General features: G+C 39.8%; 1 protein-coding gene across 3 annotated transcripts in view; it reads right to left on the bottom strand.

The window, feature by feature from the left end:
* Positions 1–420: 420 nt before the first annotated feature.
* The window catches only part of si:ch211-247j9.1 (rho GTPase-activating protein 24), a 22146-nt gene continuing 10149 nt past the window's right edge, over positions 421–12417 (bottom strand). Inside the window, exons 3-9 of one of the 3 annotated variants that reach the window (XM_048167136.1) lie at positions 11019–11135; positions 5809–6016; positions 4029–4161; positions 3802–3875; positions 3473–3594; positions 2313–3306; positions 421–1768 (exon numbers count right to left, since the gene is read on the bottom strand). In XM_048167136.1, coding sequence (XP_048023093.1) covers positions 1531–1768; positions 2313–3306; positions 3473–3594; positions 3802–3875; positions 4029–4161; positions 5809–6016; positions 11019–11135 — 1886 coding nt within the window. In that variant the 3' untranslated portion in view covers positions 421–1530. Of the gene's footprint in view, positions 1769–2312; positions 3307–3472; positions 3595–3801; positions 3876–4028; positions 4162–5808; positions 6017–6308; positions 8144–11018; positions 11136–12417 lie in introns of those variants that run through there. The other 2 variants (XM_048167137.1, XM_048167138.1) reach the window with 2 other exon arrangements.

Here is a 12417-nt window from a genome sequence, read left to right as displayed (position 1 = left end):
TTTTTTTCCCCCATTTTATTTCATATGGTACAAATACATTCAGTGTATGAACAGTATGTTTATGTACAAGGTATGAGCATTTTGTTACCTACACAGGACTCAATTACATAATGTACAGTGACCCCCAGCCAGGGCAGAGAGACTTTTTAAGTCTGAGCTCATTTATCTTACACCAGGGGTGTCCAAGTCCAACCCTGCTTCTGGAGAGCTACTGTCCTGCAGACTTTAGTTCCAACCCTGCTTCAACACACCTGTCTGTAATTATCAAGCAACCCTGAACAAAGCCACTGGAAGGCAAGCCTGCAACCTTTAGCCAAAAAAGCATAACGGCTTGGGAAGGAGACCAGAGGCCATTTTTTGAATGGATGTCGAGAGGCTTCACTATGCTGATTAAACAGCTTTTGTGGGGAAATGGCTAATCATTTAATTAATAGACAGCCTGTTTGCTAATCTTCAGTATGTTTTACACTAAACAATACTTTCGTTGGGAACTATATGTAGATTTTAGCTTGATAAAAATTTATTTTTTAAGAGAAGGCAGAATGTTGCAACAGGTAGGACTCATTTACGGCATTACCAACAGCAAATGTGCCACATTAATGTTTAACAGATAGAACAATAGATGTTGTGTAAAGCCACTGGAAGGCAAGCCTGCAACCTTTAGCCAAAAAAGCATAACGGCTAATGCTAAGGCTCCAGCTGTGGCGGTACACAGGGAAGGAGTTTTGAACGACGGGCACTGATGTCACTGCCATTACACAATAGGCTGAGAGGTGCCGCACATGATTAAGTTAGCCGTTATGCTTTCTCCAATGGTAAGAGATACAGACCCTCTCATCTCCCTATAATATACAATCTCTGCCCTGAACACCTTGATTAGCTGGTTCAGGTGTGATTGGGGTTGGAGCTGAAATCTGCAGGATGGTAGCTCTTCAGGAGCAGGGTTGGACACCCCTGTCTTAGAGTATCCCTAGGGACTAGTTTTCATAAGAATCTCTTTTCTCAAATATGGCATCCATGCTTAGACAAAGCATTAGTCTACATCATTAAACTTTATCCTACTTTTGGGTCACTCCATTGTCTTTGAACACTTTAATGGCAAAAAATTGTTTTTAATATTATTTTGAACATGCTGGTCTGTACAGTCGTTCAGGCAACAGAATTGTACTTAAAAGTGGGGCAATGGTTTCCCTCGGGAATGCATCCTCATTTCTACAACCCTGAAACAGACTCCTGATTTTAACACCTTTATTACTCTGAAACTGGTGTTTCCCAGTCCTGATCTTGGAGTATTCAACATTACATATTTTGTATGTCTCCCTAAGTAAACTCAATAGCTCATTTGTAGAAACTCCCAGACTTATTTCTAAAATGGGGGGGTATCAGATAAGGAAGATATCCAAAATGCGTACTGTTAGGGGTACTCCAGGACCACAGTTGGAAAACAGTGCCCTAAAACATTGAAACCTTTCATAGGCTGCTAAGGTTGGATTTGTAGCACAGCACGTGAATCACAAACAGCATGTGAATTCAAAAACTCTGAACAATGCGACTGGTTTTCCGAGCCTCTGCGTTAAGCTCGCCGAATGTTTCAAAGAACTGCTCCATCTCCTGTTGCAGAGTGGCGTTCCGTCTGTCAGCATCTGCACGGGCACGCTCTACATTTCGCATCTTGATCTCAGCCACACTGACCCAGCGCCGCTGCTGCTCCAGAGTTGAGTGCAGCCCTGCAACTTCAACCTGAAGTACCTTGTTCCTCTGCTCCAGCCTAAAGACAGAGAAGACAAAAGGGTAAACTTATTGTGTTCATGCACACTCATTCATTAATCTAGTGTTTCTCAACTCTGTTCCTAGAGGTACACCAACACTGCACATTTTCAAACTAATCAAACCTACCTGATTCAACTCATCGCCTTGTTAGTAGAGATTCCTAACCTAAAACTCCATCTAAAATGGAAGAGTCTAAAATGTATACTGTCGGCATGCCTCCAGGAGCAGGGTTGGGAAACACTGCATTACTGCAGGGGTAGCCAACCCTGCTTCTGGGGAGCTACCTTCCTGCACCGTTCAGATCCAACCCTGCTCCAACACACCTGCATGTAATTTTTGAAGTCATCCCAAACATGTTTTTTTCAGGTTCTAGTGTGTTTGATAATGGTTACAGCTAAACTCTTCAAGACAGTAATTCTTCAGGAGCAGGGTTTCTGCCTCTGTGTTAATGTAGTGACAGTGCCAGAGATTTGCAATTTTGTCTTACAAAACAATTGATACTATGGTATCAGGTACAAAGATAACTGATGAAGTGATCTTACCTGTTAATTTTTGCCTCATACTCTGCCTTTTGCCTGGTCATCTGTTGACGAAGCCCTGCAATGAGGCACTGCATGGCATGGGAGGCTGGAAAACCTAAGGGCTCTTGCGGAGCATTTGGCAAAAAGACTTCACTGCTGCCGGTGCTTAAAGGGGCATCTGTGGGAGCAGATGATGAGGCAGGGGAGTTAGGGCGAAGGTCGTCTTCACCAGAGTCCATTCTGAATGAGGGGAACTGTCCTGGGGAACCATGGCATGGGCTTGCAGCTCCACCGCTCCCACTGCCCCCATCCAAAGGCACAATCTCACAGGAGGACCAAGTGCTGCTGCTCTCAGCCATGCTGGCAGTACCTTTGGCCTCTTTATCTTCTGTATTTCGCTCCCCCTGCTCCTCAGTAACTATGTTGTCATAGACAGATAAGGTACTATCCTGGACTTCACTGCTGCCTTTACTCTCCCCTAATGCTCTTTCTGGACTCCAGCTGGGTTCTTCAATGTCAGGCCAGCTCCTTGACTGCACACAAATTTCAACCCCAGCTTCTAGCACTTTGGTCATAGAAGAGCAGGCAGTTGGAGTGGTGGAGGGTATAGGTACTTGTCTTGTATTTAGACATTCTTGTGCTGAGCTCTGTTGACTGTGGTTGTCATAAATCAGAGTAGAGCTGGTTGGTGAAGTGTCCTCTGTGTCTGATAGATGATTGTTAATGTTTTTCTCACAAGGGCTTTGAAAAGACCCTCTCCTCTCTGTGGTTAACGGTAGAGAGTGTTTACGTGAACAGGCTACAGTCTGATCTGGAAGGGTCACATGATCTTTGCTCAGCAGAGGCTCCCTCAGGTGGGCAGGTGGTTCATGCACCCATTCCACAAGATTACTGTGTCTTTGTATGGGGTGGACAGCTTGCAGAGACGTTTCAGGAGGGTTGCAGTTCTCTCTGGAGAAGAGCAAGCTGTGCTCACGAATCAGTTCAGACATTAGATGTTGCACAACTGCTGCCCCTAGTGTAGATAAGAGGGACGTGTAAGTACATGGACTACAGCCATGGGGCAAACAGCGTCACAAGCATATGAGAACATGCACTAACTTAAGATGTGTCTTCATCTCAGTCAAGCCATTCACCCCATTGCCTCAGACCCTTTTTATGGAGACCTAAATGTTGCTCACCTCCAATGATACTTTCTGGGTCCTCAGCTTTAGGTCGGAGAATATTTGGCCCGAAAACAGTTGCCAAGTTCTGGATACTCATCTTGTTGACATTGGAGTATGATTGAACATCGTTTAAGAATCTGGTAAAGATGGGTCATAGCGGTGTTATCTGACGTGAGCCATGACTAAACATGACTAAAGACTAGACACTTTTTTAAATAAAAGTAAAAAAAAAAAAAAAAAACTAGACACTTCATGGCAAATTAGGCTAAAGCTCCAAATGCCAATCTCTAGATATTGAAAACCAAATCTCTAGATGATCTTTGGTTGAATCAAAATGATCTTACTGGCAGATGTATTTCAGAAGATTGAAGTTCGCTACAGGCAGCTCATAAAGGAGACTCTTCAAATCTTGCAAACCCTGAAGTTCAGGATGAGATTATATGAAACAAAATTCTTGTCAGCCCTTAAATTACCAGAATGTAATCTTTTTTTTTTTTTTTTTTTTTTTTTTTAAATTGATCAAATAACATCATGTGCTCTTTTTTGAAGTAAGTGATATAGTTAACTATACCTTTTCTCTGTTTGAGGGGATTCTTTTGCCACATATAAGAAACTCTTCATAGCGGGAAAATGGCACCAGAGGTTCAGGCAGTTCCCTGAGGTATAGCTTCAGCAAAGATGCCACTGTGTGGACATCTGTGCTGCTGAGAGAGCAAATGTGTATTCATTACAAGAGTAAATTCACTCACACAAGTATTTGTAAGGGATAATGTACATCCAGCCGGTTGTTATCTCAGAATAAAGCCCGACAGGGAGGGGTCTTGCATCAGCCTGAAGGGCTTTATTCTGAGATATCAACCGGCTGGATGTACATTATCCCGCTTATTACATGGCTACTTGGCATGCAAGTAAATAATTGGATACAAAATATTGACCTAAATCAAAATATTTCATTAGCTCTTTAAACGCAAAGCTTCCGCGGAGATGCCGAATAAAGCAGTTGCTAACGCGGCAAGTTCGAACTAGACAGACGTTTAAAGGATACGGTACAGTCGCACCACTTGATAAATGGCATTTTGCCACATAAATAATAATGGGGATAAGAGATATTGATCTGAGATGGAACTGTTTTAAAATCATGCCTGTTTGTTATCTGGGAATAACATACCGCTGGATGACGCGATTGACCAATCAGAATCAAGTATTCCACAGAGCCGTGTAATAAGTAGAGATAAATTTACTTACTAATATTCACACACAATTAGAAAAATCCCTGACAATAATTTAGCCAGAGTTCCAACCAGATCAGTCCTAACTTTCTTGTCCTAAAACTGTACACATATAAACCATCCATTTTTTCAGGATACTGTACTTTAAAGATAATTTTGTAAAATCCAAATAAGCTTTACAGATCTTTATTGGTAAAAGTTTAAACAATGTTTTTGTCATTGTTCATTGAACCATAAACAATTATTGCACATCAATCTATGGAACAGTAGACCTTAAGACACTAACAGTTTACAGATGGTCGACAATTAATGTCACAGTTACAATAACTTACGACACTAAAGAGACCCATCTACTGACTGAAAAACACCAGAAGAAAGATGCCCAAGGTCCCTGCTCACTTGTGTGAACATGCCACAGGCCTGCTGGAAGGCGACATAAAGACTACAAATGTGGCCAGGGCAATAATGTCTGTATTGTAAGATGCCTAAGACAGAGCTACAGAGCTATTTGATCATACAAATATTTACACATGTCAAGACATTTTCTGGAAATAAAACCTTTTGAAAGTGAGGGGATGCTTCTTTTTTTTTTTTTTTTTTTTTTTTTTGCTGACTTTAGTATGTAGCAGCGGTGTGCAAAATTTAGACTTGAAGAATCAACATTCTTAATAAGTTTAATTGAATTGACAATGTCCAACATGAAGTTAAATTCAAATTTTAGGATGTGCAATTTACTGAATTACGATTAAAAGAAATTCTTCAGATAATTGCATTTTGGGAAATCAAGTGTTTTCCCACCTGGCACCATTGTCCATAACTTTAGGTACAAATTTCTATAGATGACACTTCATACATATATGTCTGTCTAAGGCCTATAAAACATCTTATTTCTTATACTTCCTCAAATTCAAATGTGAATTCTGCATCTGGTTTGCTTAATTCAATTGGGATTTTAAAAACATTCTGAATGAAACACAGTCTAGCATGTATAGTTCATTTCAGGTAGCTTGTTCACTTTGCCTTATGTTCGATAAAACCTTGCTCTCTTAAGCAAACCCAACATCATGCTGATTTAAACATGATCTCTGCTGTACCTCATTCCCATTGATGTCAATCTCTTACCTGTCAAAAGATGGTTTCTCCCCAGCATCAAAAGCTTCCTGCAGCTCTTTAACCAGTGTGGCCTGGCCGGGCTGCCTGAAGAGTCCGACCTCCGTGAGCCCATGCTCTCTGATAAAATCGACACACTGCTCTACCACCAGAGGAGCCATGTGATCCCCATACCTCCTCTCATACAGGACTGTCTCCTCCAACCTTTGACCAAACACACCTGTGATGGTAAAATACAAGTATAGAGCTGTCAGCGACAGACCTCTTTTAGCTTGTTATCTAATTTTGTCAATGGATATGTGCTGAAATAGTGAGAGAACTCACTATAAATGCAGTTAACCTCAAAAGCGTAAACAAAGATTCTGTTGAGTCCGCAGAAAAATGCATCAAATAATAATAATGTTCTGCTAAAAAATGGCTTTAGGATTAATGCACGCTGCTGCTGCACTGCACCAAAATCTACCTCTGTGTGTGATGGTGTGTCCTCTCCCTGCCTAATATTTAATACTCACGTCTTCTGAAGCTCAGCACCCTTTTTATCTTCCTGTAAGCAGAGTGAGACAGATAGCTTCCAGTCCGCTGGATTGTCTGCTTGTTTTCAGGCATCTTTTCTCATCTGTCTCTTTATCCCTCTGTCTTTTTTGGGGGGACACACATCCGCTATCCTGACCTCACCTTGTTTTTAGTAGCAATCCCGAAACTGGCACAGAATGAATGTCTTCAATGAACCAAAATCCCTTTTGCTCATGTTTTAAAAACTTGTTTAGTCTAGAACTGGATGTTCCTTTCCCTTTGCTCTTCCTCCTCCCTCTCTCTCGCTCTCCTGTCTGCAGGTAAGACTTAGTGCACTGAAGAGAAGCTCTCTCTCTCTTTCTCTCTCTCCTGCTGATGTGCAACACTGACCCTCTAGCTCAGATATGCGTGCTTATCGGATATATCAGCATTCCAAATCAGATGACAGTCCTCATTCTGAAAGAGGAGACATTGTTCAAGTGCACACCTCTCATTTTCAGCACATTTCTGTAAAAGTGTTCCTTCAGTTTCAGTTCTGAAAATTCAGAAGTTGAAGGGCAGAAGCTTAGTAAAGTTTTTATCACAACAAAGTGCCAATAAATTTGGTGTCCTTAGTCCAGGGAAAAAGAGACTGCAGATTAAATTCGTCCCAGATCAATATGCGTCCTGAGGGATAGTAATAGAAACACTTCCTCCACACTGTTGTCCATCCAGTGCTCGACCTCTTCTCCCTTGTCGATCGCTTCCTGTGGGAGCTCAAAGATGTAGACACTTGGTGCTTTTCAATAAAAGGGAAGAAGTCTAGTATGAAGTAGATGTTCCCTTTGACACCGCCTCTTGAAGTGGACGTCTCAGTCATATGCCACTGTTGACAGTGACATCAACAGAGACATGTCTGTGTTCGCCTCTGAGGGGAGGTTATGTTTGTCTGGACTTAATTGTCCAAAGTTTCCAGTGACGTGAGTCAGCAACTCCTTGGTTTACTGTCAAATTATGTCTGCCTCCCTAACTGAATTACAAACACTGTTACACGTTCTCTCTCGCTGTCTCATTTACTGCTGTTGATTGTATATACTATCTTTCCTGTAGTCTTTCTTTGCCTGTTTTCTGTCTTCTTTATTCCAACGTCTTGTCTGTATCAAGCTACTCCACTGCAGGATTACTGGAGTGTGGCCAAGGTGGTGCCAACACCTTCTGTTTTTCCTATTTCTGTCCCCTCACCATGAATCATTAACACCACAAAACACAAATTGACTAAAAATAAATGAGCTAGAACTTTCTTCTGGCTACTTTCTGTTATATTTCCCTTTCTTTCTCTCTGTCCCTGTGTACCTCACATGGCCTGCTTCCAAGAATTTTCCATTGGACACAGCTGAACACACCCCTTCAACCCTTTTTATACATTTGTGCCTGGTAACTTGGCCCTGATGAGAATCCCAGTCTAAAACGGATCCTTAGACATAGGCCCAGTGAGTGTGCAGTGCATGTGAATGTGGCTGTGTGTTATCTGGAGGGGCATCTCTCACCTTTTAGGAGCCCCAGAGCTGTGTTGAGTTATGTTGGAGAGGTAATGTAGAGAATTCATTGGGAATGTTAATCTCTCCTGGGAAATAAGCAGCAACATGGACTCTGCAGCTCAAGTTTCACCTTCAGCTCAGATTTGCATGTATTAACAGGGATAGTATCAGATGTTTCCTCACACGTTGTCTTTGTAAAAAAATGTCTACTGGGTGTTTGGGTTATGTTTGATAAAAACATAATTTTATACATACACCGTGTTCCAAATTATTATGCAAGTGACATATCAGTAAAATTTCAGTACAATAAACATTCAGATTTTAGTTTTTCTATGAAAATGTTTGTTTGTTTGTTTATTTATCCATGTCCTTTTAGATAACTGGTATCAATCTCAGACAAAATAATTTGCCAGGTCTACGGAAACCCTACTTAGAGGTTGTTCCACATTATTAAGCAAGTCACAGTTCTCATGCAATATGGGGAGGAAGAAAGATCTTTCTGAAGCCGAATTATGCTGTGCTCTAAATCTCTCACAAATCTTATGATAATTCGATATTCTACATTCAGTTTTCACACAATATTAGTTGTTTTCATGCCTTTTGCACAACATTGCACCATTTCATGCTTTTCATCTTCAGAAAGATCTTTCTTACTGATATGTCACTTGTAATAATTTGGAATGCAGTGTAATATTTCCTAATGTATACTAGGGCTGGGTACAAGCTCTCTATTCAATTGACCTTCAAAGACCCGTCCCCCTTAGTTACTATTGCCATGTCCGACAAGTTTTTAAATATATGTTTGCATGCGCCCTCATAATACCTAGTGTAAACACAATACTTCGATTAAAGGATTATTTCACTTCAGAATTAAAATTTCCTGATAATTTGCTCACCCCCATGTCATCCTAGATGTTTGTCTTTCTTCAGTCAAAAAAGAAATTAAGTTTTTGAGGTAAACATTCCAGGATTTTTCTCCATATAGTGGACTTCAACGGCAACCAGTGGGTTGAAGGTCCAAATTGCAGTTTCAGTGCAGCTTCAAAGGGCTCTATGTGATCCCAGATGAGGAATAAGGGTCTTATCTAGCAAAACGATTGGTCATTTTCTAAAAAAAAATTTAAATATACACTTTTTAACCACAAATGCTCATCCTGCACTGTTCTGCGATGTGCCATGCATGACGTAATCATGTTTGAAAGGTCACGCGTGATGTAGGTGGAAGTACCAAGCAAGTGTTTACTGAGCGAATATGCAAAGATTAAGTCAAACGCCCTTTACAAAAAAAGGTAAAACAACGATGTCGAACAATTTTGAAGTTGGAGAAAATGAGATAGAGTTTTTCGTCCTACCGCGACCTTTCCAACAAAGCTAGTGCAAGACAAGCATCTGTGCACAGTAAAATCCCCAGAGTTAAATCAACTCTGCTCAGAGTACATATGGTCCCTCTCTAAATAGTGTTAAAGTAACACTGAAGCAGAGTTAAAGTTAATGAGATAATTAAGCAATTAATAAGGCTGTGACTGAAGTCAGTAGTAGTTCTTGTGTTTCTCTTTTCTTCAGTGATTCTGCTTGTTAAAAGCAGGTGTTCATCACTAATGCACAGTCATCACTTAATTAATTGCTTAATTATCTCATTAACTTTAAGTCTGCTTTAGTGTTATTTTAACACTATTTAGAGAGGGATTTTAACACTTTTTTTTTCTTTTTTTTTTTAGAAAATTACATTGTTTTGCTACATAAGACCCTTATTCATCAGCTGGGATCGTGTAGAGCCCTTTGAAGCTGCATTGAAACTGCAGTTTAGACCTTCAAACCTATTGATAGCCGTTGAAGTCCACTATATGGAGAAAAATCCTAAAATGTTTTCCTCAAAAACCATAATTCGAATGAAGAAAGAAAGACATAAACATCTTGGATGACATGGAGGTGAGTAAATTATCAGGAAATTTTAATTCTGAAGTGAAATAATCCTTTAAGCTTATAATCGTAGTAAACAATCACAAATAAACTATGTGGTGTACACCTATTTATTCGCAATAACAGTCATGTAAACACATTTAAACTGCGTCGTGTAAACACCATTTTTCAAGTTCAAGTCTGCCGACTTTAATCTACTAACTCTACTGTCTGGCTTGTTTGTCAAAATGGCACATAGCAACAGGAGCACATAATATTGCACATATGTTTTTGCTTCACTAAATTCATAAGAGTCATTCATTGTACTTGTCGCACTGTGTTATTGCACACTGCCTGTAACCTTTTTATCTTATCGCATTCAATTTGGACTGTAAGTGTAAATCATGAGTTCCTTTGCCATAGGGCTGTAGATTTAGCAGCAGGAGTGCACCACTACTGAAACAGAGTAAAATATTAAGTTTGGTATTTTTAGAATCAGTATCTCCAATATTTGAATTAAAATATTTTTATCCTACCTTAATGTATACATTTTTTACTAATGAAAATATATATTTGTAACATATATGTATATTTGTTTTAGTGTCTTGCACTCCCAAAGCTACTTCATTGTATGGGATTGTATGGATGTGATGGGGCTTGATGGCTCTCATGAGAAAAGCAAGGTGTACTGTAACATCATTATTCCCAGGCACACTGCCAAGATGGACACACAGCTGCCGCCCACAACCCCTCATGCTCTCACTCCAACAAGTAATGCTGCGAGTAATAGAGGAGGTAAAGACTGTTGGATGAACCACTGAGAAAAGTTCTTGAGATGTTGCTTGAACTCTAAAAGACACTGGCTGAAAAACACTTGTCAACCTTGTTTGTCATGTTTTTTAGCAAAAATGAGGAAAATTCTCGATATTTGCTGTTTTGAATGACATCAGCTCTAGCGGCATGTGTTTTTCAACATTTTTTTTTAGATTTGCGACGGTAGACAAAGCGCAGTCTGTGATGAGACTAGTCATTATAGTGTGTAATGCATGGCCCATGATTTGGAAATGACTGGAATATTGTGTGTATTGTGTGAGTGGGTTGTTATGTCTGTGACTGGAGCCCTGAAGACTGATTGGATCTGCTGTTTCATCGTATTCAGGCACTCACACTGAATGTTAAACCATTCAATGTTTTATCATGAGAATGACTTGCACAGGCTTGGAGTTTCCAGAGACCACACAAAATGAGTCAGATATTCATGTCCTAAACTACAATGTCTGTGCATGTGTGTACCTGTGAAAGGTATCCATATGCCCTTATTTAGGCTCTTCAGCCACTCCTCCCCCTGACCACAGCTGTTTGACAGGAAGAAATATGAGCCAGGACTAACCAATACATCCCTGTTTCCTCCTGATTGAGAGACAGAGGGAAAAAAAGTTAGTTTGTTTATCCCACATCGTCCAAATACCCAAGTCACTTAAAGGGTTAGTTCACCCCAAAATTTCTGTCATTAATTATTCACCCGCATGTCGTTCCAAACCCATAAGACCTTCGTTCATCTTCGTAACACAAATTCCGATGGCTCAGTTAGGCCTCCATTGACAGCAAGAAAATTAACATTTTCAAACGCCCAGAAAGTTACTTAAGACATATTTAAAACAGTTCATGTGACTACAGTGGTTCAACCTTAATGTTATGAAGTGACGAAAATACTTATTGTGCAGCAAAAAAAACAAAATAACGACTTTATTCAACAATATCTAGTGATGGGTGATTGCAAAACACTGCTTCATGAAGCTTCGAAGCTTTACGAATCTTTTGTTTTGAATCAGTGGTTCGGACCGTGAAAGTCACGTGATTTCAGTAAACAAGGCTTTGTTATGTCATAAACGTTTTGAATTTTCAATGGTTCGCTTGACTTTGGCAGTTTGATACATGCTCCAAACCACTGATTCGAAACAAAAGATTCGTAAAGCTTTGAAGTTTCATGAAGCAGTGTTTTGAAATCGCCCATCATTAGATATTGTTGAATAAAGTCGTTGTTTTGTTTTTTTTGGCGCACAAAAAGTATTCTCGTTGCTTCATAACATTAAGGTTGAACCACTGTAGTCACATGAACTGTTTTAAATATGTCGTTTGAAAGTGTTAATTATCTTGCTGTCAATGCAGGCCTCACTGAGCCATTGGATTTTACCAAAATATCTTAATTTGTGTTACAAAGATGAACGAAGGTCTTACGGGTGTGGAACAACATGAGGGTGAGTAATTAGTGACAGAATTTTAATTTTGGCATAAACTAACCCTTTAAGTTAGAATCCAAACAAATTTAGCTGCATAATCTACCTATACCATAATATTGACCTATAACCTGTTGCACAAATGCACATATAATATATTATTCCTAATATGTAATGAACAAAATTGTTATGACAAAGACATAATATCTTATAGATAAAATGAAAGCAAACCTCATGGACTGGTCACAAAGGTCATGTACACACTGTAGCTACATTTGGTGGTCAGATCACCTTTTAGTGCTTAATCGTGTTCTGTACAAAGAGTTCATTAATGTATGGGAGTGACAGTCTCATTCTACAACTGAATTACATAAATGATATGCTGTGAAAGAAAATCACAGGGAAAGAGGTATGAGCCTTGACTCATTCATGTTGCCAAATCTCCCTAGTAAAAA

Source organism: Megalobrama amblycephala, linkage group LG18 (genome assembly GCF_018812025.1).
Source record: "Megalobrama amblycephala isolate DHTTF-2021 linkage group LG18, ASM1881202v1, whole genome shotgun sequence".
NCBI classification, from domain to species: Eukaryota; Metazoa; Chordata; class Actinopteri; order Cypriniformes; family Xenocyprididae; genus Megalobrama; species Megalobrama amblycephala.
The sequence above is the reverse complement of the archived record's forward strand: the minus strand, read 5'-3'. Positions and strand labels throughout refer to the sequence as shown.